This window comes from Typopeltis vanoorti, chromosome 12 (genome assembly GCF_054136105.1).
Source record: "Typopeltis vanoorti isolate ZY-2024b chromosome 12, IOZ_Tvanoo_1.0, whole genome shotgun sequence".
NCBI classification, from domain to species: Eukaryota; Metazoa; Arthropoda; class Arachnida; order Uropygi; family Thelyphonidae; genus Typopeltis; species Typopeltis vanoorti.
Window position 1 is genome coordinate 130341272 of NC_143560.1, and position 25860 is coordinate 130367131.

Genomic DNA, 25860 nt, shown 5'->3' on the forward strand with positions numbered 1-25860 from the left:
TGCAAAAGTGTGGTCTCCATCGACGAGTTCCTAACTCCCTGGAGGTCTAATATTCATTTCTATAGAAAAGTTGGTATGAAATATGCAATCGCATGAGCACACAAAAAAGAAAGAAAGAATGCATAAAAGTTGCTGTACCTATCTAGCATCCAAAATCTACAACAGTTTTCTTCTCTTGAAAATAAGAAACGAAACCGACACAAGCAAGTACAGAGGAATTCGATCACGAAATAGAATTTCGAGAGTTTATTAGAATATAACTAAGCCCGTCCGTAGCGCAATTGAAAGAACGACGGCGCCCTTCGATTGGAAAAGGCCCGAGTTCGATTCTCTTCGTGACGGGAGGAATCTTTATATGGGCTTTTTTCAACTGAAGGTGAGTTAGCCGATCTCATACGGTGGTCGCAGGGTTTCTCTCTCTCTCTCCCGCAAACTCGGCCGTGTTCTGAACGGCCCTTCAGAACACGCAATTTACAGACAAAAAATACTAGTTGTGGTGGTGATGGTGGCCAGTAGATGGCATTGATGCAGATGATTGGTAGTAGAGGTTCGGTGAAGTGATGGAGACGGAGAATTGTACAGTGAATGTCCTCCCGCAACGAGTCTCCGGACTCCTTTGCGGTGTCACGAATAATAATAATAAATGTACAAACTGCAGTGTAAGCGTTGTTGCCACGTAACAGTGAATTGCCTGACATGCGCGTCTTGATGTTCGTATTTTTATCTCCTGTATCAATGTGCGTGTCACACTCACTGCCCGATTTATGCGTTGATGCGTGTTCCCTTCATACATTTGTTAACCCCCCCATGAGATTCTGCTCCTTAATTATGCGCACGATTTGTTTGGTTGTAATTTAAAAAATAATCATAATAAATAAGTGAAGCGTAATTTTAAGTGAAAATGAACCGATTACGCCCCGCTTTGTTAACTGCCAAATATCTGCCTTCTCACAGTGCCCCCCCCCCCTCGCGCTCCTGTAAAGGCTGCTTTAACCAGAACTGGAAGTGTTTCTTTCTCCAGCCAGTAGGAGAAAATATCAACTGGAGGCCTGAATCATTGAAACTTCACACTATCAGTAACGGGTTTCGTTCTTTCTCCCCCTCATGTTTTCTATTCCCCCCTTCTTTTAAACATGAGGAATGGATTGGCATCTCCGGGGTGTCCATCACAACATCGACAGACTGCGCACTCATCTCTGTAATGGACACCTGCTGAGAAGGCACTGCTGAGGCCACCTACTGAGGCTGCTACTCCACCTGAAAATTCTGTAGCTTGTGTAGGACATCTTAAAGGTTGGTTCATTCTTTCACGCTTCATATTTCTCTTCGACGTCAATTTTTCATAAACATAGCAAAAAGAAATGTGTTCTTTGAACATTAAACAGGTCCTCTTAACACAAATAATAAAAAAAAAAACGAATAAGTTGCATTTGTAGTCGTTCAGCACCGTTTCCAGTTCCATAAGTCAGCTTCGGTGCCAGAAGCAAAGACTGTTATTGCTCGATTCTGGTCGCCTACTAGATGAACTTTTTCTGGGCCAGGCAATCTCCCAGAAACGTAGGTTTGTAATCACGCCTCAGGAAAATAGAGTGGAGAACTCACAGATAACAACACAAGTGCTGGTATACAAGATAGCAATAGCCGATGACCAAAATCGTAATAACATTGCTCTTTCTTGATTCCCACAAGTTAGAATTAAAGGAGCTCTGTCTACTCCAGAGCTATTGGGGAATGTTAATAGCCTTAATAGATTTTTGCAGGAAAAATAAATATATAACAAAAAGATTTCAAAAAATTAAAATTCATTACACGAACATAAATGAATCTCATTTTTACCTCCAATCCACAAAATCCATTCCTGTTCTTCCTCATAGGAACTTAACCTATCCTTTTTTCCCAAAAATTTTCTCCATTATGTTCTCTACGATTTATTAGTCTTAGAGCAGGGCTCTTATTTAAGTGTACTGTGATATCACTCCTTCGTTTTTTATCTCCTCTGACCCAAGAAATTCTTGCTACATTCCGAATGAGTCATCTGCTACTTCAGTCGCTTCTCTAATTCAAAAAACAGCTCCGTACTTTTTGAATTTCTTTCTTCCAAACTGGACTCGTCAGAGAACAACCTGCCGAGATTGTTTTTTTTTTCTTTTTTTTTTTTTCTACTTTCAGGGATATTGATGTACTCGAGTGATCGGTGCTTTCACGTTCGATATAAGAGACGCTGAACCATTCGCTCTCAGCAATATCCTCGCGCAAATGCAATTACCGATCACAGTTTCTGTTCACTGCAAATATTCTTCCACAGTTCTTCGTCTGATAACTCCTTCATCATGTTGCTAATGCGTCCTCTCCCACACCCAGTCCAAATCAAATCTTGCCACACACCGCTACCCTAATGGTACGTCTTCAAAATCTTTCTCGACCTTTTGGTATTTCGCAACTACGCAGACACCAAGTAGACTGATCCTTGCAATTCCTGCTCTCTCACTCAAAGTGCTGCTTTCAATCTCCACATTCCGAACGCCACGAATGGCTTAATCCCGAATTCTAACTTAAACTTTGCTCATTTATGCGAGTCTTGGCCATCTTAAGACAGACGACGACTCCACCACCACCAATACTAATAATAATGACAAGTGGATGAAAAGTAAGTTCCTAACGAATGCCTGAAAAAAAAAAAAAAGCCTAAATCAAATGTAAAAAAGAAGTGTGATATAACTGCCTCCTTCCTACGAGTGAGTCGCGCTTTCCGGCAGCTTGACCGATGGCTTTTTTGTCATGTTATGTGCACCTATTCGTCAAGCTGGTTTGGGGGAAGAATACGTGCACATGACATGACATACTTTTTATCTCCCAGCCGTACTTACTTTGACCTCACTTACGAACACAAACAACAGCAAATGAGAGGATTTGTGTATTAATGGATTCTTTATCGTTCGTGTTTCATTTACGATTTCTGCTGAATGGCATTCGATTCGAGTCGATCTCACTGGAAACTCGAGTCCCGTCCTGGAAGAGGCTTAAAGCAGAACTGCGAGCAAGTGAACGGCGAAATTTTCTATTTCTCAATTCTGTATGTGCCTGTAATATTCCGAAGTGAAAATTACTGTCAAAATAAAATTATAATAAAGTAACCGTGATTTCTGAGTGTAAAAGAGCATCTTCAAAAGGGTGCACCTGATGTCGCTTCGTGCGTGGTGGTTGCTTTCGGGAGAGCAAGAAAGTAATACAGGTACGCCACATCTAATGATAAACAAATAAAAATTACGTGTATGTAGATATTGCTTTTATATTCCCCCCCCCCCGCTCTCCCTGTCCGAAGTCCGTCATGTAGTCCGTCGGTAATGTAGTTGTTGGGCCTTGAAGAATCTCCAGTAAAATTTCGAGCTTTAAGCCGAGGTCAGTTTCAACTTCCACGAGGTGTTGGCGTCGTGTTTTGACGGAAACGGTTTCCCGGAGGATCTTTTGTTACAAACGATGCAGAAAGCTCGTGCTATTTCTCAGCTAACTTGCTTCGATTTGCCGAATTTCTAGAACGGTCTTTCGATTGATAGCGCTCGTGCTCCGTTGTCGTCCACCCCTCAGATAAAACCTTTCATCGCAGCGGAACGTTTCTGTTAGGAAAACGTTTGCGTGCATGGCGAAATTTTATTATCGGCGTCGTATCGCAGATGATCTTTGGTGTGGGGAGGTAACGCGTGTGGAAACACAATGGGCTCGTTATCGCCTTTTGTTCGGAATCAGAAGCGCCGCGATTAGATAGCTCTCAGAAGCCTTTTAAAAGTTGGCAATCGCACGAGTGCGTTACCGTGTGACGGATTAGCGACGCTTATTACCGGATACCTCCCAAGCGATTAATGATCGGTTTGGTTTAGTGCGTCTCTGCAGCTTACTTTTGTCGTCTTTCCTTCAGAAGGAAAGATGGAGGGGAAACTTGTGGCTCAAGTTTTGCTCCTCGCCGTTGGAGTAGCAGCTCAAGGTAATTAATTTCGTTATCGCTTTCACGTTCTGTTTTATTCGATTCATCGATATTTGTGTCGCAGGAGTTCGCTCGTGACGCCCCCAACGAGATGTAACCCACCGAGTCCTGGAACAGAAACGATTTCGCTGTAACGTCCGTATTTTAGCCGAGACAAAATTGGTTATTCATTGCGCCAGTAAGGGAATCTTCGTATTCTTTCTTCGAAACTTTTCAGGGGTAGTTTGCAGTCATCGAGTGTTTTACTAGAAAAGTGAGCAGCGTTTCTCACCGCATTCATTGAATATTTGAGCAGAAAAGAGCTGCGACTTCGAAAACAAGTACTTCGGGAAAACTTTCGTTTACCAAGTTTGTCTCGAATTCTAAAGGAGGAAGCCATGAACGCGAGAGACGTGGAACGAAAAACAAATTTGATTTCGCTCCTTCTCTCGGCTGTGGTTCGAATCTCAGAGCGAGTATGGATGTTTTGTGGAAGACGAAATTCAACACCCAGCTTACCAGAGGCCTGAAGTAGCTTCAAAAATTTCCGTATTTGATCTGTAGCGCACGGCAGCCAGATGATCTCGCCTTCTCCGCTTAGTCACCCATCTCCGCGGACTTATAGCAAAAATTCACATGTTGGATATGAATAAAAACCCCTATAAAAGAAAACGGGATATCATAATAAAATGAAGTTTACAAGCAAGAGACGAGAGAGATCAAAGTCTTAGAACTTTAACGACCGTTCAAAATAAAATGACGAACTTAACGAAGCGATAGTTCAGGGCATAAAAGCACCTGGTCCGAAGCGCGAGGCACCCTGCAATTCGATAAGCGGAAAGAATCCAAACTTGCAACGGAAAAGAATGAAATAAACGCCTGGCAATAACACTTTCAGTTCGACGAAATGCGATGCAATTAGCGACGTGTACTAACTCTGCCTTCCCATAACACCCACACTTAGCAATGTATACTAATAAGATATCCCAATTAGGGCTCCTACCGTACTCTCAGGAAACGTTTCCTTCGAATATCTCTTTCGCACGAAGAAATGTTTCTTCCGAAACACACGCGTTCATTCACCTGTTAACCAATGGGAATGAAAGCAGAGGCCTCGGTCTTCCCAAACAACTAACCATATTTACCCCTTGCCCATAACATAAAAAAACATACAGAAAATAATCATATTAGCATTAATAATATCTAATTATGAAAACCACGCCATTGCCTAGTCTCAGAGATTGGCCAGAATCTACTTTAGGAAAGCCGTCCCCCAAAACTGGAGAGACTCTTCTTCCAAGCAACTGTAAATTCCTTAGGAAAATTCTGTTAGGAACAGAACTGTTCCCATACCCCCCCCCCCTTCATGACAGAACATTCGCTTCATCTTTCCCGTCTTCTTCTCTCTTAGAGCCATAGCTTTATATGCAGGAGCAAGAGACATGCTCCTGGAATAGTTGATCATCACCATGACAGTACTCAAGAAACAAGATGACAAGCAACAAAGAACCAGTGGTAGAAAGTTGCTGAAACCATTCTACCACTCTGACTTTTAATGAATGCAACCTTTTCTGTCTTTGGTGGATGGAAACCCAATCCCGCTGACAAAAAGGCGCTAATTACGCAATTAGTAAAACAGAAAGCACTGCTAAAGCGACAAAGGCTGTGCTGTCAGAGTTTTATGAGCAGTCGTTCGTTATTGAGGTCTTTCTAACCAACGCAACGGTAGACGTTGCGGCTGCAATCTGAAGGCGCCAGTGCCGAAGGAGAAGAAGCGATTATTGCGGCCATGGAGAATGAATTGAACGACGTTGTGTCAGGAGCTACATGGGTTGGTTCCCGAGGTCCAGCCCGGAAATTATCGCAGGTTATCGATGTCAGTTCATAGGAAAACTAAAAATGCTTCGTTCTGTTTTTCCTGTCATCAAGCTTTTCACTGATTCCTAAATTCTTGCCATTCGAGAAATCCAATCCGGGTCGCACATGAACTACAAACTTCAATCACTTTCCACCGCAGCTTAAATTTTGCTTCCTGTGAGCCCACAAACAATTTAAACAGTCGTATTGCACAGGCTTTCGAAGAAATCGTAACAGTACAATTACTTCGCCTGAATATTTGCTTATTTATTTTATTATTATTAGCTCTATTAATTGCCTTGAATTAAACTTACGACAAGAAATGATTATTCTTGTTTAATATTTTCTCGAATCGAAAGGAAAGTTTGTTCGAGGAAGGCGTTCGCGACTAGACTAGACTATACGGTGGTATCTCGCTAATCCGAACTAATAAAACCCGTGCTCGTTCGGATTAGCGAATTTTCCCCCAAGACAAAAATAATCGAATTCTAATGGTACATCAATTTAATTCTGTAAATAAATTAACTGATAAAAAAAAAAGCCACTGTACTGTAATGTAAAACAAAAAAATAATACAGGACACAAGTTTATTTTAGTAAAAAATTTAATTTGTATGCACCTGTATTGTTGAAGATTCTGATTTAATAAAATGCATGCTTCAGTACGTAACTTAATTTGCGTAAAAAATATCACTTTCTTGTACACAAAAAAAAAAAGTTTCACAATATAACAAAAAAAAAATTTTATTTCTTTGTAAAAAAAGTCACTGATTTTTTTTTTTTTTTTTTTTTTTTTTTTTTTTTTTTTTTTTTTTTTTTTTTTGCTTCTTGGAAGCTAAACTTTTTTTTCGAATGCTTCTTCTCGGAGCTGCATTAGCAAAAAAAATTTGTGGAATGGCGTATCATTCTGCTTAGCACATTCTACCCACATTAAAACTGTCAGCGCCTCTTAATGTTTTACTTTTTTTTCTTCGAGTTCACCATCGTCTTCTAATTCATTCTGTAACGTCATATTTAAAATTTCAGCATCTGATTTGATTTCCAATTCACTTTCGGTTCTACTTGTAATCCATTCTGTAACACCTGTTTGTGAAATTTCAACATCTGGATTTATATTTTTAACCAAATTATGCACGTTCTGAATTTCCCCTTTTTGTGTATATTTGTGATTCATGCCAACAATACAGTGCGTACTGCACAGTATAAAACAGCAAACGTGAACACACAATACATCAAAATAGGCCTCCAGTATAATCGTACAATCAACAGTATGAAAAAAATACTGTACTGTAATAATAATAAAATAAATAATAATAGTTAAAATAATAATTATTAAATAAAAATAATGTTATACAAAATAATAATGTGTAATAAATAAAACTTTTTTTTTTCAAACCGCAATTCGAATTACTGGAGGATTCGAACTAAAGAGGTTCGGATTAGCGAGATACCACTGTACTTGGACATAGAAGCTAATGAATTCACGTTAACCGCCTTAGCATCCCATAATACAAAGCACACATCCCTTCCGCTCTGTGTAATATTATGCAGTGACATAGCTAGGGGGGGGGGGAAGTACGCCCCGGGAGGCACTTTTCACGTGAGACAATTTTATTTTTTAATGATTATTCTATTTATGTTAACTTAGTAATTTTATTATTTAATTAATAATTAGTTTTCAACAACTATACTTACAACTAAAATAAACAAACAGAGTGTTTTAATTTCTTTCCCTACGTCGTGTTGACTTTTTGTAGTATTTTTGGTGTGTATTGAGAGGGGCGGTAAAAGCTCCACTGATGTTATGCATTAAGAAAAGTGCCGCTACCCAGACCGGTTATTGAGGTACTGTTAAAGTGCGGAAGTACCTCTTCAAAAACACTTAGCGATCCACTCTAAATCTCACTGAGTGATTCCAAAAGATCACTACAAAACTGATCCCTCCCGAACAGGAAACTCGGCGGTAGTTCCACTCAGTAACAGACAATTACCCTCCACCGAGCAGAACCACTCCACTCTCCAGGAAGAAAGCGAGCCCAAAGTAAAGGGGTGTTTCCAAAAACTAGATCACTCTAACGTCAATGAGTAATCCGATGGATCTTATAACCCACTAAACTCCATTAAACTCAGCGGCGGTTCTGCCGGACACAACCTGCAGAAGCCTCAGTTCCACCTCATGGCAGGCAAAAACCAGTCAACCTCCCAAGCCGCCAGTAAGAACCGCTCATATTTCAGGGTAATGCATCCACCGAAGGGCCCCGATAAAAGGCCACGTCAGTAGAGACTCTACCATAGATAAGCATTCGATGGGATGCGGTGATCCTTGTGTAGACATTCTCCAAAAACCAGAAATGGTAGATTAGATTTTGATGGTACAACGACCTGGTGAGGCCTCTTATGGGGAGCTACGGTGCCATCTCATGAAACCGTTATTAAGCTATTGGCTGTAGCGTATTTTTGTCTGTAAATTGCGTGCATGTTACCGACACATAGCGCATCATCCATGTATCTAACTTAGCGAGTAGAGGAAATGGAAACCGTGGTGTTTCCATCTGGCGTAAGAAAAAAATCAGCGATCAGACGGGAATATTTTGGCAAATGGCAAGAAAAATCTGTTCGTAAAAGTGGCCATTTGGTTTAAAGAAATTTGTAAAATTATTACTTTGATTAGCTAGAGGATGTCGTATGATGAAGATAATTTTTGGGTGTTCCTGCTTTTGTACGATGTCCAGGGTTTTGGACACATCGACCATTGGTACATAAAGAAGAGAGAGAAAGAACATAATTGGGCGAAAGAATTAATGGTTTTATAGATTGAAAGAGTTTATCAGTCTTTTTTTTTTTAATCATAAATTTTTAATGGTTAATATATGTTTGTATTGAATCATGGGGCATCCCCGCTTGTGTGTCGTAATTTGTCCTAAAATAATGGAGAAATGTTTCGTACGGGGAGATTTTTTAATAGGAGTGTATTTTTTCGTTTTGTCTTTTCAGATCCTAATGTTTAGAATAGGATCTTCAGGGATGTCTTTGTAAGTGTTAGTGTCATTAACGATGTCCAGAATTTTATTATGGTAATCGGCTGTGTTAATTATTACAATAGTATTTATTCCCTTTATCAGCTTTATTGATATTAGCGTTATTTTTTTTTATAGCACGTGAAAGCCGTGGAGAGAAATTTGGTCTTGGAATTGCTTTACTGTTTATGACATTTTATCTTTTTAAAAAATATCTTTGTTAGGATTATTTTCTAGTTTGGTTTTAGGCTTCAGTGATGTACTTTCGCTGGAAAAAATTTAAGAGACCATTTTGCTTTTAAGTTGCGCACTTAAAGAGTACTTAGGGTTGGCCTTCTGTTTCATTCAGCCATTTAAAGCAATTCATTTTCAGTTAAACCTGATTAATCGATTATTTCCAGAGCACAGTTGCTTGTCTTTTTGCCTCCTTGCTGATCTTCTGCTTTACATTTTCAAGGAATCTCAAACGAGCTGAACTGTTCGTTCGATGACTTAACTTTCTGCAAGTGGACAGAAGATGCCCAAGGGATAAACTGGAAATTTTCAAATCTTTCCCAATTCGACAGTACAGGACCACAAGGCACATTATCAGGAAAAGGTACGCTTTGGTTTTCTTATTTTACTTGTAGCGAAACTGTAAAACGATCCCCTTATTTAAATATATTATTCCGAAAAGGTTGCTGATGGTGACGACTCGACTTCAGTATGTCTTACTGTAATCTACATACGGTGTGAACAATAAAGACAAAGGAGATTTCTGATTATGTTTATCACTGGATTAATATTAGAGTGAGTTTGGCATTTTAATTTAGAACTATCAGAAGTTTAAAGCTCAATGTCGACCTGCTCCGTTGTCACACGCACCAGTTCAAAATGCAATATTATTATTGGTAAGCTAATTTTATTTCACATTCAACACGACAGCCAGTCAACTTGGAAATTTCAAATATAATTAATCGGCGAAAAAAGTATGTGTGTACATAACAAAAATAGCATGTACAGGTAACCCTGGTATAACGCGGATGTTAGGTTCCGCAGAAATGCAGCGTTATATAAATCGCGCTATGCGAGTCTCAGATCACATAGAAGTAGGGTTATATTCTGAAATCGTTTTTTTTTAATTATATAAACAACAATGACATATCCAACTAAAAAAAATATTTTTATTTAATTCAGGTAATTCATGTAGGTTAATAAAACATAAAGTATGAAACAAATACAGAGTGTAAAATTATAAAAATTACAAATTGTACTTAAACTTCGTTGCACATAAATGTTTGAGGCAAAATAAAATAGTGCATATTTTAATCTTTCACAGCACGAGGATTTGAGGATTGGTTAATAAACACTGGTTTTGTCATTTAATCACCCGATGCATTACTACGAAACAGTAGAATAATTCTATCTTTAGAAACTTTGAATCCAGGAGCTGATCTTTCATTTTTCGAAAGATAGGTTCGTTTTTGCACTTTTTTTCCAATATAACGCGGATTCATCCGCATTGAACACCTGATTTGCACTATAAATGTTTATAAACGTTGAGAGTTTTTTGTTTAATAAGATTTCCTTCCATAGGAATTTTCTTTTGAGATGCAATCTTCTATCGAAATCATTAGAGATTTCTCCATTTTTCCATTAGAATATCGCGTGTGCGAGCAACACGCTTTGCACTTATCGTTGACCCAGCAATAAACACTTTCGCGGATTTTATGTTCATTTTGTTTGATTGTTCGAATTGTTGATTCATTTAAATTCAAAGTCCCTGCAAAAACTTCTGGTTTTTCTCCATTTTTCAACCAATCCAAGATTTTGAATACTTTTCTTCGAGAAATTAATTTTGTTTTCAATGTTGGTTTTTCCCTTTCGTTGCAGTTTGTGGCCATTACTAGAAAAATATTTTTTTACACAAAAAAGCAAGCATTACATATTGTATGTAACTCACCAGAAAATAAAGTGCTCAGCTTAAGATGAACACACTTGTGATTTTTAATGCACTTTCCTGGCAGAAACGAGGACTATTTCCAACAATAAACGTTTTATACGGTAAACAATTGAGGTACATGCGTGCTGAAGGGTATTTCCCCTTAATGTAAATTCGCTACTTATAATTACATGCGGGATACAGGCAGACACAAATTTAACGAAGATAAAATTTGATTTTTAAGTCGCGCGGTGGAAAACATGAAAAGATAAAGGGTTACTGCAATTTGTAGAGTGTTTTTATCGGAACCGCGTTGTATAAGTATCGCGTTATACGAGGGTTACCTGTATTTTCTTGTTTATTATTGTTATCTAGTTTGTTTTTAAAAAAATAGACAACAATAGTGAACAAAACATAAGAATAACACAAAGCAAACCCACAGGAGCAATTGCATCGCCGATGTAATAAACCACTAACGCAGTTAGTGGTTTATTACATCCTATGCCACCTTCCTGATATTACACGAAAATGCAATCGTAGCATTTTAAAAACTTTTCTCTTGGAACTTTGCCTTTTCCCAGATCTACGCCACTTAAAGATCCTTGTTCTATCCAATCAATTTTAATTTATTTGTCTTAAAGTGGAAATTTGACCCTGACAACTCTTATTTGTCCTGAACTCAGGTTGCTCTTCCACAGTTCTTCTCAGCCTTTTTTCAAGGATGCTTCCATAAATCTTACCGGGAACACCCGGTAGAGAAATTCCTCTGCAATTCTCGTGTTCAGTTAATTTCCCTTTTTTCACAGATCAAAGTGTGGGAGCTTTATTCTAATTTGTCATTCGACACTGTGGTCATGCCTTCTAAATCACGCGGTGCAGCCACTGGAAAACGTTTATACCGTCATATTTAAGCATTTCGGGTTGAAACAGCATCTATTCCAGCTGCCGTTTCACATTTTTGGTTTTAATGGCTTTTCTATTTCGAGTATTAATATTGACTTCTGACTTCAGTCCTCTTGAGTATTTTCTACCGCTGTCACTGCTTGTTTTCTTTCAGCATGATTCCTCTAAACATTTAGGATATCTTCAATTTTCATGCTTTTTTTTATCATCTCGAATTCCTCCATTTCTAAGCTTCTTCAACAGCCTCCAGAATATTTTGCCACCTTCCTGATATTTGTTTTCTATGTTCTTGCCACTTTTCTTTTCCTTGACTGCCTCTTTAACATCCCGAGTCCAGCAAAGAGTTCCGATTTTTTTTCTCTCGTTACAATTTCACTACATACGTTTGTTTTCAGACTCCATTTTTTTTTTTCTCCAATAATATTTCTCTATTTGAGTAAGCAGTTCACCTTTGAAAGCTGCTCAACTCCTGTTTATTTTTAAACTATTACATATTTGTTTTTCAGTCTGAAATTCAATTTTACCCAGCTCAAAAGTAAATGGTAATCACTTCCAATTCAAATCCTCAGTACACTCTTGTGTTCTGAACAGATGGGAAAATATCATTGTCCATAACAACAACATAGTCCACGAGACTTTCTTATTTCATGTCTTCTCCCGAAAAATTTGTTGATATCCTTATGTTGGAATATGTTAGTAATAACTAGTCCATGTCCTGAGCAGAAATCCAGCAGTTATTATTATTATTAGCATTTCTCTTTTTCCCAAATTTTCCCAAAACATTTCTGTATGCCTCATAATCATTTCCTACTCTGTTGTTCCGATCTCCAGCAACGACCAACTTTTCCTTCTTTAGTACCTCGAAAATTTCCTCCACTTCTAGTAGAATTTGTTTATTGGATTGTAAGCACAAATAAGTGTCGCTGTCCAATTCTCATTTTGATATCTGCCAATCAGCCTACATGAAGCTGCATGCCATTGAGGTAGTTTATCGTTATGTTTATTTATTGCTAAATACGATGGAACCTCGCCCGTTAATTTCGTTCTTTCTTTGGATAACACGAATAATGACGTCTGCAATTTCCACTACTTTCCTGTTGAAATTTCTCATGCTGACGTTGCCTATCTTGAGTTCTACTGACGCCAAGTTTGAGATTGTTCTAGAAGTTGACTTTTCACCGTCTTCCCTATTTCAGAAGAAAACGAAGTGATGGAATGTTTAACCGGTTGAGTCTTCAGTCCTCATGACATTCCATCTTGTTCCAGCATCATTATCTTTTGGTTTAATCCGATACAGCATATAAATTTGTCAGCTCAGGTATACCCATTTTATTGCGTCCGTCTTCCCAGATGGCACAGGTGAGTTCCATAGGAATATGTGCCATTCCAGTTAATGATACCATTTGCCAAAGCCCATTACAACCTACAACTCTGTCTTACCACAGCATCAGAATTTAAATTCGCAAAATTTTTCTAGGATTATGTGGATTGAGAGATCGATGAATCCTCCATCCCCAAGACTTGCAGATCTAAAGGAAGAAATCTTCACGACATTGTAGAGCATACTTTCTGTAACATTCAAAAGTCATGTTCTGGCAGAAAGCGAGGTGGGGGGGGGGGGGCATATGAACTTGTAGGCTGGTGGGCATAATATTTTGTTGGACGGTGTGGAATCCATTACGATTATGCATCTTTCAAGATATATTAATTCCTAATATTGTCACTCCATCAAGTTTGTTTGCAAATATGGGAAGAAAAGTCACGATCTGGAAAAAGAAATCAAAAGGTTCATATGCTTGAAAGTAGAAACTATCGCAAGTACTTTCAACACTCACACCAGGTGGCACCTGCATCACAGTGTAAGCCAGCATACAGGATACTGGAAGTGTGTGTGGATAACTATTTCTTTGAAGATTTGCTGATCTGATTTAACATCGAAATGGGCAAGGGACATGAACAGATGGACTTCGAAAACGGAATGGCCAGAAATTTTTCTGATACACAAACTGCATTCCAGTGTTCACATTTTTTTTCTTAGCATCGATAAAAGGTTTTTATGAATATTTTATTTTTAACAGTGTATCCAAGAGAAAGATTTGGTATCATAGGCATTCTGGCATGCAAATTCCACTAAACATGCCACTTCGTTGTTATTCTATTGTATACCTGTTGTAGTAGGAGAGGCATTCTGAACAAGATCAAGATAAGGATTCGTGACATCATGAGTATGGAATGTTTGGAATTTCCCTGGGGGACATTCCAAATGGGGAAAGTGTCAGTGATATCACATTCTGTTGTTGTCACTGACGTGAACCAAAACACACAATGCGATGTTTTAGGTGGCGTGTGAAATTGTGGGTAATTGTTCGCGTATGGAATTCTGACAAGATTGAGTTGCAGATAAGATAAGAATTAGAGAAGTGACTTCACGTTGTGTGTATGGTTCGAGTGTGGACTTGTGGGTAATGGATAGAGAGTGGAATTCTGGAATGTCTTTGTCATTGACATGAGATGAACCTTTTTTTGTTAGCGTGTGGCATTATGGGTAATGATTAGAGATTGGAATTCTGGGAGGATACTTGGTCAAGTGCTGGGGTGTTTGGCGATTGTGGAACTATGGGAAAATATTTGTCAATACACCAGAAGACATTTTATAAAATAATTAGGGATATCAGCGGTTTCCTCCTCACCCAAATCAAATACACACACACTTTTTTCTTTCCTATTCACATTTTCTAAAATAATTAATTACTGGAATCTCAGTTTTACTGCTTCTATGTCATGTTCGTTTAAGATCTTAAAAACTTCATTACTTTTCTAATTAAATGTTTTGTTTATTACAAATTCTGAGCAGAATAAATACCTATTTTTGCTATTTTCCTAAAGGAAGAATAATGCCAAAGGTTTTTTTTTTATTTTATGGGATACACAAAACAGTACCACACAACACACACAAGACGATCTGCAACCTGAAAGAACGAATTGCAGTAAATAAATTAAAAATGCACTCGATTATTGTTCCTTATAGGTTTCTGTCCAATGTGTCGTCATTGAGTTGAAGTGAAACGAGGTCGTTATTGTCGTTTATATGTGTGACTTCCTGAGTGTGGAATCCTGGGTAATGGTTAACATATGGAATTCTGAAAAGCGAGTTTCACAGTAGTGATATATATATTTTTTAACTCATTATTTTACGTATTATTTCCAAACACGAATAATTATTTATTCTTATTTGAACTGAATATTAGGTTTGGTACTAAAATTTTAAACTTAATTCCTTTGTAACAACTTCCAAAGGTTATACTTTAGACTTCTGTATTTTTGTTTTGCTTTAGTAAGTGTAGACTGAAAGGAAATGAGACAAACAAGGATTGTAGTGTGACAGGTTGCACTTAGACTTGGTCATTTGCAGTAAATTTTGTTTTGCATTCATACTCAAACAGAAATTAAGACTTTAAACTTAACAAATGTCTGAAAATAGAGATACCATATTTCTTGAACACAATATGCAACATCAATGTCGAGCATAAAAAAATATATAAAGAACAATAAAATGTTTACCTTCAAATAAATGAAAATAAATAGATGTGAATGTCAAAACATTTTCAATGTTTTGACATTCACATCCATTTTATTTTCATCATTTGGAATACCGCAACCCAAAAATTTGCATCAGACAATGTGGGGTTTTGATATGCTTCTATTCTTCTTTTTTTTTCAATCTGATTGGTTGTTTTTCTTTATTTTACTTTAAATCTTGCTGTAGTATTTTTTATAACTGAAACCTCAGCATTGAGTTTGTGTATTTCAACAACTGATTTTTCAGAAGTCGAGATATGGAATTAACAAATTCTGAGGATGCATCACATCTGGCCACTGAAGTTCAAAATTCCAACTTCATTTTATTTATGAAAACTGCTCTGTAGCTTTGAGCCTGCTTTCCCACATTTCTTAATAAAATATTTCTCATAAAAATTCAAAACATTCTTTTCAAAATCTACTTTTTATGTCTCCTTCGTTTACGTATAGAAACTGCTTTTTGCACTCGTAATTTTTATTTTCGCATTCATCACTGAACAGCAATTATGACTTTGAACCTTAGCAAGTGTCTCAAAGTAGGGTCAACATATTTCTTGAAAAACAATATTACTATTACTATTATTACGGACAACTCCAGGGAGTCATTAGACTCATCGAGGGAGGCCCCAAATCATATTCATCACAACTATCTGACATTCATACAGTATCTATCATACCTCGCCTTAAACTCATTCACTGTCACAGCATCCACTACAGACTCAGGGAGCGCATTCCACTCATTCACTACTCTAAAAGTAAAGAACCCAGCTCTAACACCTTTACTAACCACACTTTTGCCCAGTTTCCATGGATGTCCCCTAGTCCTCCCACAACCAGCCCTGTTCTCAAAAATATCTTCTGAATTAATTTTATAGAAACCCTTTAGTAATTTGAATGTCTCAATCATATCTCCCCTCCTCCGCCTATCAATCAATTTTTGCAACCCACAAATCCTCAACCTGTTCTCATACGGTTCATTCCACAGACCTGCTATCATCTTGGTCACTCACCTCTGGATCCTCTCCACCTCCTCCCCATCAAGAAGAAACCTAGGTGACCAAATCTGAGCACAGTAGTCTAGATGGGGTCTTATCAAGGCTCGATAGAGAGGAACAATAACCTGCTTGTCTCTGCTTGTCAACGTATTCTTCAGCAACCAAGTGATTTGATGAGCTATTTTGGTCACTTTTGCAATGTGTCCCCTAAATTTCAATTCCTTATCCACCAACACTCCTAAATCTCATGCCTCATCAATTTCCTGGAGCAGGGTTCCACCAATGCAGTAAACTGCCGCTAATCTTTTCATCCCAAAATGCATAACCTTACATTTTACCACATTAAACTGACATCCATTCTCCTTAGCCCAGACCTCCAATCTATCCAAATCATCCTGCAAAATTTTGACGTCATCTGCATTCACTATTGCCCTACCCAACTTCGCATCATCCGCAAACAAATGTACTGTTCCTCTCAGATCATTTCCTATATCATTTATGAACAAATTAAACAGCAGTGGTCCAAGAACAGATCCTTGTGGCACACCACTAGTCACAGGCCATCTTGTGGACTCTACTCCCGAGTAAACCACTCTCTGATATCTCTCCGTCAACCACCCTCCTATCCATCTCACCAACCCTATGTCCATTCCCATATGCTGCAATTTACTGATTAGAATTCCATGTGGAATCCTGTCAAAGGCCTTGGCAAGGTCCAGTAGAATCACCGTAAACCCATTACCCTTATCCAGTTCAGCCGTCACTGTGTTATAATACGTGAGCAATCAGTGACAAAGAAACTTAAAAGTTTCTTTGTCACTGATTTTTGCACATATGGTCTTCAGGTAGATGTCATATTCTAGATCTTAAAAGTTCATTACTTTTCCTAAAGAAATGTGAACTTTTTGTACAATAATTAAACAACAGAATTGCATTAAGGTATAAAGTTATGGATTTATGTATTAACTTCTAAACAGAATAACTGAGTAAAACTTCCACTGTGTAAAACACACCAACAACACACATTTTTGTTCATTTAAGTTTACAAATGCATTTTTTTGCTGAAATATTATTTACAAGTATATCCACAGAGAAACTTCAAAAATGTAATTAACTAGAAATATTTTACAAGATTTAGTTCACTCTTAACATTTTTCAATGAGTTCAATAAATAAAATGTTCGTTACTCACTGTTTCTTCATTACATTACATCAAAATAACTGGTCATTTAAAAGAGTCTTAATATCGGACACCATAGGAAGCACAGTTGCATACATTTGAAACACTGTTAGTCTGGAAATGACAAAATGCCTGTTTATCGATTCCTCATATTCTTTTGTCACCAGATATTCAGAAGCAGTCTTCGTAAATATCCCAAAATAAAGAATCTTTATCAATCTGAATAAAGTCTTGAAGGTCTAATTTAATCATCAATGAATTTAAATGGTTTGCAATAATTCTTCCCATGATATGAATAGGTGGCAATTCAGTTTCTAAATTAGTAAATGATTATCAATGTCATACATTTTTGGTTAAAATCATTCAGCTTCTTCACAGGTAATAGAGAAAAGTTTACTTATACCATTTCCCATTTCCTCTATCATTAGTTCACCATTTTGGCATTTGGTAATATAATAGTCTACAATGTCCAATTTGTACTCGACTCTATTTTGCAAGTATCGAAGGATATCACTGCACTGGCAGTGCAACCTCTTCCATATGCTTCTCGATAACCATAACAACATATGTATCTTCTAAAATAATAATCGGTTTCCATCCTTTTAGAGCTATGTGTGGATTGTTTTGTCTTGTGCTATTTTCCTGAAGAAAATTTCAAAGGCTTTTGGGGTTCATCCATTATTTTATTTTACCAGAAACAAAACAACAGCAGGACAAAATATGATAGCTGCAATGTGTGTGTGTGTGTACGAATTTCGGTAAACTGAAAACACACTACAGTGTTATTCCTTATAGCACTGTCCATTTCTTCAAAATGTAACATTTGTGCAGATGACTCGTGGACATGTTTTCACATGCTAGTGAATTTGATGTGATTTTATCTTGCTTTGTGACATCATACATCAGGACAAAGCTTATCTCTGTGGCTCGAATGGTTTTCTATATTATTTATCCTTATTATGTTAAGTATTTTTTCCAACACAAATAAAGTAAATATTTATTATTGTTATTGTTTCAACTGAAGATTAGGTTTGATACTATACTTTTCATGTTAAAAATTCTGGCTATTAATTTAAAATAGAATTCCTTGTGCTTTCAAGCTACTACTGAAGCTGAATTTTTTTTCCAAGAAGTTGACACAGTTTCTTGAAATATTTGAAGGTAGGCATGAACAAATAAGACTAATAATTCACTCAGTGGATTTTCAAAAATGTCCCTGATTAGTTTGTGGCAAGAAATTTCACAAGATTTGTCTGCAAACTCGCAAATTTCTTTCGGTTTTTTCCTATTCTAATCTGTTGGATACATCTAATATAGTAACAAAATTGTCACTATTTTATTCGTTTTGTATTTTATCCATTAAAAATTCTACAATTACGTTATTTTCTGGCTCTGTCTTTTTTGTCCTTCTTGTAGAATAGCAGGGCCGTAAAGTTTTCAAATGAGTTTTGCCTGTCAGTCACATGATTTTAAACTTTTATCATGTACAACTCTGTGAAAAGAAAAGAAAATGTACCTTCTCTTTATTTTGAAAACACCATCGAGAGTTACTAATATTACTTGTTCAAACAGCGTTTCTGATGTAAGTGCAAGTGACTAGTTCTGTCACTCATATGTCCGAAATTGTTGGGAGGGAAAAAGTATAGCGTTAAGTGGCAGAGGGTGACAGTTTAGTCAAGAGGGTAATGGCAGTCTTACTGACAGTGACCCCCTCACCCCTCCACTCCAGAAGATGTCTCAATACCCCCCCTCCCTCTAGAAGATGTCCACTCAGTCAAGGGAGATCAGTGTCCTCTCCGTTTTGCAGATATCTGATATCACTTACCTCAAACTTACCACTTTGAGGTGATGTCACTTACCTCTAACTGATAATCAGAGGTCATCAGTTTGGGTGACATCACTACAGATATCTGCAAATGGAGAGGTCACTCATCTCATTAGACAATTGTTTGACTATTAACATTGTTTGAGTTATCTGTAAACACGCCCATATACTCGAAAACCAGAACTGATCACTTCAGTTATAATGTTGCCGTCATATTAGCATCACAGAAGGACCGCACATAAACATCAAAAGGGAGGATATGAGTCATAATTAGACATCGTTAACTTTTACTCTCACTTAAACATAACACTACAGGCTAAAGTATTAAATGTTTAGAGCTTTGTAACATAGAAATTAACAAAGCATACTACAGAGCTAATATTCATTTGAAATAACAATAAATAACTATTTACTTGTGCTGGCAAAAGAAGTTGATCAAAAGAAATCGCTAACGCAGAGTCCAAACCTTGTTTATCTCATTTTCTTTAAACTTACTAATGCTAAAGAAAAATATGACATTTTGTAAAAATTAAAATATGAGCTTCAGAATTAGCTTTGAAGAACAAGGAATCGAAGGTAAAATTAATAGCCAGAAGGGACAACAAGTTAATTCCCACAGTTTTGCAAGCAAAAGCAGTTTCTGTAAGTCAACAAATGAGATATTTTGAAAAGCATATTTTGAATTTTTAAAGTAAAATAGAGAAAAACAACCGGTCGGATTGAGAAAAAAATATAACGGCATATCAAAAGCCTACATCAAGTGATGTGAATTTTCGGGTTGTGGTATTCCAAATGATGAAAACAATATGTTTGCGAATGTCAAAACTTTGAAAAGCTGTTGAATTTCTTGTTTGCCGTGATCATAAATATCTATTTTAAAATAAACATTTTATTTTTCTTTCCAATTTTTTTATGGACGACATTGATGATGTATATTGTTTTCAAGAAATATTTCAAGAGTTGACCCTACTTTGAGACACTTGCTAAGGTTCAAAGTCATAATTGCTGTTCAGTGATGAATGCGAAAATAAAAATTACGAGTGCAAAAAGCAGTTTCTATACGTAAACGAAGGAGACATAAAAAGTAGATTTTGAAAAGAATGTTTTGAATTTTTATGAGAAATATCTTATTAAGAAATGTGGAAAGCAGGCTCAAAGCTACAGAGCAGTTTTCATAAATAAAATGAAGTTGGGATTTTGAACTTCAGTGGCCAGATGTGATGCATCCTCAGAATTTGTTAATTCCATTTCTCAACTTCTGAAAAATCAGTTGTTGAAATACACAATCTCAATGCTGAGGTTTCAGTTATAAAAAAATACTACTGCAAGATTTAAAGTAAAATAAAGAAAAACAACCAATCAGATTGAGAAAAAAAAATTATATATAATTTTTTTTTATATCAAAAGCCTGCATTGTGTGATCCAAATGATGATAACAATATGGGTGTGAATATCGACATTGATGTCGCATATTGTTTTCAAGAAATATGGTAACTCTTCTTTCAGACACTTGTTAAGTTTAAAGTCTTAATTTCTGTTTGGGTACGAATGCGGAAAAAAATTTACTGGTGCAAATGACCAAGTCTTAATGCAATCTGTCGCACTACAATCCTTGTTTGTCTCATTTCCTTTCAGTCTACACTTACTAAAGCAAAACAAAAATACGGAAGTCTAAAGTATAATCTTTGGAAGTTGTTACAAAGGAATTAAGTTTAAAATGTTAGTACCAAACCTAATATTCGGTTGAAATAAGAGTAAATAATTATTCGTGTTTGGAAAAAATACGTAAAATAATGAGTTAAAAAATATATATATCACTACTGTGAAACTCACTTTTCAGAATTCCATATGTTAACCATTACCCAGGATTCCACACTCAGGAAGTCGCACATATAAACGACAATAACGACCTCGTTTCACTTCAACTCAATGACGACACATTGGACAGAAACCTATAAGGCACAATAATCGAGTGCATTTTCAGTTTATTTACTGCAATTCGTTCTTTCAGGTGGCAGATCGTCTTGTGTGTGTTGTGCTGTGCTGTACTGTTTTGTGTATCGCATAAAATAAAAAAAAAAACCTTTGGCATTATTCTTCCTTTAGGAAAATAGCAAGAGAGAGATGTTTTGAAATATGGCATAATTTATTGAAAGTAACGGTATTCTGATCACGATCTTAAATTGTTTCTACTTGGATAGCTCTTTTTTTTTTTTAATATACGATAGTGATTGGATGACAATTCTTACCACGTAATCGTTTCACATTCCACGTGTCTTATCCATTACAGCTTGGCCGTCGCTGGAGCCGATGGAAATATGTTGCTTTTGTGTGCGAGTGTGTGTCGACGAAGGTAGGGAGTTGTCTATCAGGTGGTTGCCTGTTCTTTTCTGTGCTAGTGCTGTCGCATTATCACGTAATGCCGTCAAGGAGGAATGTTCAAAATCGTCAGCGAACTGCTTTCTGTTAACTTGGAGAGTTCCCACTTTTGCAATTCGCCATTTGCGGAATTTTCTCCAGGTTGCTTGTTTTGTTCTTTGCATCGAGTTGCTGTTGTGACTGTCAGGCCGTTGCGAATCGCTTCACACAAAGATCTCTTATGCCGGAACTCGAATATTTTCTTACGCTGCGGCCATCCGTTTCATAGCAACTTATTGGTTTTCAATCAACTTAAATATGCGATTTTTAATCGGCATTTTCCTCTGAGGCAGATGGGATCCGTTGTGGAACCTCTTCAAAAGTTAATTTGTACCGTTTTGTGTTTGTTCTGCTGCTGCTGCTGTTGAAGATTCGTGTGCGCTACGATACGTACCATCATCCCGTATACTAAATACACTATCTACCGATAATTGTCCGGACACCCCTGTTATTTGAAGTTATGGAACATTCCAGGTTTGTTAATAACATAAAAACCTGTGTAACGAGAGTAGGAAGCAGTATTTCATCGTAGCGGTATGTGTTATGACAACACGACATAATCTCAGTGACTTCGAGATGGGGTGTCATTGAGGGTCGTCACATTGGTGGCATGTCCATATGTACCATTGCGCTCAACTGGAACATCCAAAATCAATCAATCATCATCATCTAACGCCTTTTTATTCCCTTATACGGGGAGTAGGCGAGGCCATTTAGCCCTATCTAACTTTTGGAGACTGAGTGGGCAGTTCAATCTCCACTGGTACCAATCAGAGACAGATGGCCCAAGGCTATCACTAATTAAGCGGTACGCAGTGAAGAGAGACGGCTCAAATGTGCCGCCATCTCGTGCTCCCTAACCCTAACACAATATATTTAATGTCTGAAATAATGTGGGTTCTACGGTTTGATTTTCTTGAGTGAAACGTGAAAAGGTGAAAGTTCTCAAATTCATATATATAAAAAAAAAAGATCGCTGAGATTCCATTCCGATGACTTTTATCGCAGTGTAATCGTTCTGTTTTATTATTGGTTATTGTTGTTAATCTCTTACTGTGCCTAATTAAACTTTACCATAGGCAGGTAAGTATTGGAAAACACCTAATATACTGTATATAGGGGGTACTATCTCCGGTTTCAGTTATCCACTGTGGGTCTTGGAACGTATTCCCTGCGGATAAGGCTGGGGGGAGGGGTATAAGATTTTGTGTGTTGTTATGTTTCCGACTTCCTGCGGTATCGTCGGAATGGCACCCGCCTCGTAAACAGAGTTCTGACTGGATTCCTTCCCCTCATAATTTTCTCTGTGTGTGTGTGTGTGTGTGTGTGTGTGTGTGTGTGTGTGTGTGTGTGTGTGTGTGTGTGTGTGTTGGATAATTTCGCAATGAGCAGCTGCTTGTTTCTCATGTTGTGTATGCGGTTTCAGTCGCGGTTATAATATCTCGACGTTCCGTAACGTTGTGGAGAAGGTCTGGAGGTTTAGCTTGTATTTTTTAATACTTTGAATCCAGTTAATTCGCGTTGATTTACCTCCTTCATTAAGAGCATAAGTTTGCAAACTCGTTTATCTAGAAACGAGGTGCGACCCCGTGAAGTATTTACTTTTTTTTTTCTTTCCATTTCACAGGATTTTATATCTACATCAATTCTCTTGAGAAAAATACTTCGGATGCGAAAGCGAGTCTTTATTCTCCTTGGGTGCCGCTCAGTGGGCAGCGGTCATTCTGCTTTTCTCTCTATTACCACATGTTTGGAGCGCACGTTGGAAATTTAATCATCTCGCATAACTCCGGAGAGACGAACTCGAGTGCAGAGTCGACTGAGATATGGAGGCGAATTGGATCACAAAGCGACAAATGGCATCGGCTGCAGGTTAACGTGAATTTCACTCTTCCTCAGAATCAGGTAGGTTCTGTTTAATTTCAACCTTGCAAAACATTGTGTGTGTGTGAGAGAGAGAGAGAGAGAGAGAGAGCAAACAATTTTCTCTCTCTCTCTTGATAATCTCAATTTTAAATAATTCATTTTTAAAAAATGTTGCATGAGACATTTTATGTGATTTTTATACAACCTTGCATGAAAATATATGTTTAATATATGGTATTTTCAATAATTTAAGGTGCGGTGTGATAAACTGTGTGTGTAACTCGGGACCTGCAGCGATGAGTTTTGACTCCATGGAGGTCGGATAATATTTTTTGAGCCTGTTTATGTTTTCATTTATTGAGTGATCATTACATTACATTTTCAGTTGCATATCATTACGTTACATCTCATTCATTTAAATTTTCTTTCAAATGATAAAATTGTAAATCAGTGCCATCCTATGTATAACCGAAGAGCATGAGCTCATCCGGGTTCCTAGAAGTGGAACAATTGCACAGCATAAACGGTACACAAAATATTGACAACATATTTAGAGAATAACGTGCATGTGTAATATTAATATGGACACAATGAACACCACATTTATACTTTTCAAGTACAAGTGAATTCATAAACTTAAAATGACGTAATGCTTTTTTGCTGTTGTTGCTCCCTTTCCGAAGCTAATTTGTTTTGGTTTGCATTTTGCCACGCTTAATGTAATGCAAACTGTTTCCGAATTTCAACGGTTAATCTATTTCTTCTTTTAGAAAGCAAATCATCCATATTTGTAAATAGTCTCACACGAAGACTTCTTTTTTTTCCCGATGTAAGTGAGGGGATTTGATGGACTTCTCCAGAGATTGAGTATTTCTTCATCCTCATTAAATTTTCATCTTCACTCGTTCTGTTCACTCTCCAGTCTTCTTAAATTCATTTTTTTAAATTTTTTTTTTTTTTTTTTCATATTGAACTACACTGGAATTCGGGTAATTGAAGTTCGTTAGGTAAACCCAACTCGCCCACATTTGGATGAGTATATCCAAGAAATTGAATGAAATTTCCATTTTGCTCAAATCTTTGAACAAATTGTTCCTCAGTCAATAGTTTTAAGAAAAGTAAATAAATAAAAGCAAATGTCTCAATAAAAATGTTGTCCAACTCGCTGCTAAACTGTCCAAAATTTTCTGATTCATCGTACATTTCTTTAAATGCCGAAAATACTTTAATTGCTTACTTTCTGAATATTTTTAAAAGTTTTTTTTTTATTTAAGTTGCAAAGCTCTTTTATATGTCCATATAAATAAGAAAATTAGTAATACGGTAATTATTAATACTTCCCAACTATTAATGGTAAACAGGGGCGAATTCTCCATGCTTGCTGCGCAAGCTCATTACTTGAGAAAGAAGTACTATTTATTTGTCAATAAATGCATGCATTTATAAGCATTCCATTTAGGCTTTTATTTTTGTAGGCAAAAGACGTCTTAAGCTTGCGCGGCAATAATTGAGCTTTGCGTTGTGTATCGAAGGCTGATACTTGCTTGTCTAATCAAAGCTACTAATCAAAGTTCATAAAGAAGAATCGTAGGGTAGAATTTGTATTCAAGTAGCTAAATTGAAAAAGATAGAATATCATTTGTAAAATAAATGTTGTATTTGTATGATTAAATGTACACACATTTCTAAATATATAGTTTTAAATGGTCAGTAATTCATTATTCCGCTACTCAGACTTCAATCCCACCTCTCACTGCCTGAATGATAACAAGAGCAAGCGTGAATTTCAAGACCAGCATTCGCTCTTGATGGTAAATATAATAATTTTCAATTTGCTAAGTTTGGGGGGGGGGGGGGGAAGTACCACGTGACTCCCGGCTTTGGAAATTTATTTCTGTTGGTTTTTGATGTACACTTAAACCCACGTTGAACATTGTGAGCAATTAATCTAATTATGTGTTGATTGAGTGAAAACTCGTGTAATTTCACGTAACACGTTTCTTCTTCTTCTTCTTTTTTTTTTATTGTCGAAAGCGCTAATGAAGAAGCGTTCCAGATAGAGCCAGCCCGGGCAAATTTGTGAGTGTGGGCAAGATTTTTTTTTCCCGCCCTTTGGTCGAAATTGTATATGTATATATAAAAATTACATATAGTGAATAAATAAATAAATAATACTAATAAATAAAATATTTTTGTTTATTATATAATGAGTACATAATTGAGAGCCTGTGTAGCTCAGTGGATGTGGCGTTTGCATACTACGGCGCTTGGCCGCACGAAGGAAGACTTCGTTTCGAGTCTAGTCTACGACTAGAGGAAATTTTTCTAAGCCTTTTTTCGACC

At 37.0% G+C, this 25860-nt stretch overlaps 1 protein-coding gene across 1 annotated transcript in view; it reads left to right on the forward strand.

Annotated features, from left to right (window-relative positions):
• The first annotated feature begins 3921 nt into the window (after nucleotides 1-3921).
• LOC150101228 (apical endosomal glycoprotein-like) overlaps nucleotides 3922-25860 on the forward strand; it is a 174706-nt gene continuing 152767 nt past the window's right edge. The window contains exons 1-2 of the mRNA XM_090402191.1: nucleotides 3922-3979; nucleotides 23279-23556. Coding sequence (XP_090258317.1) covers nucleotides 3922-3979; nucleotides 23279-23556 — 336 coding nt within the window. The remainder of the gene's footprint in view (nucleotides 3980-23278; nucleotides 23557-25860) is intronic.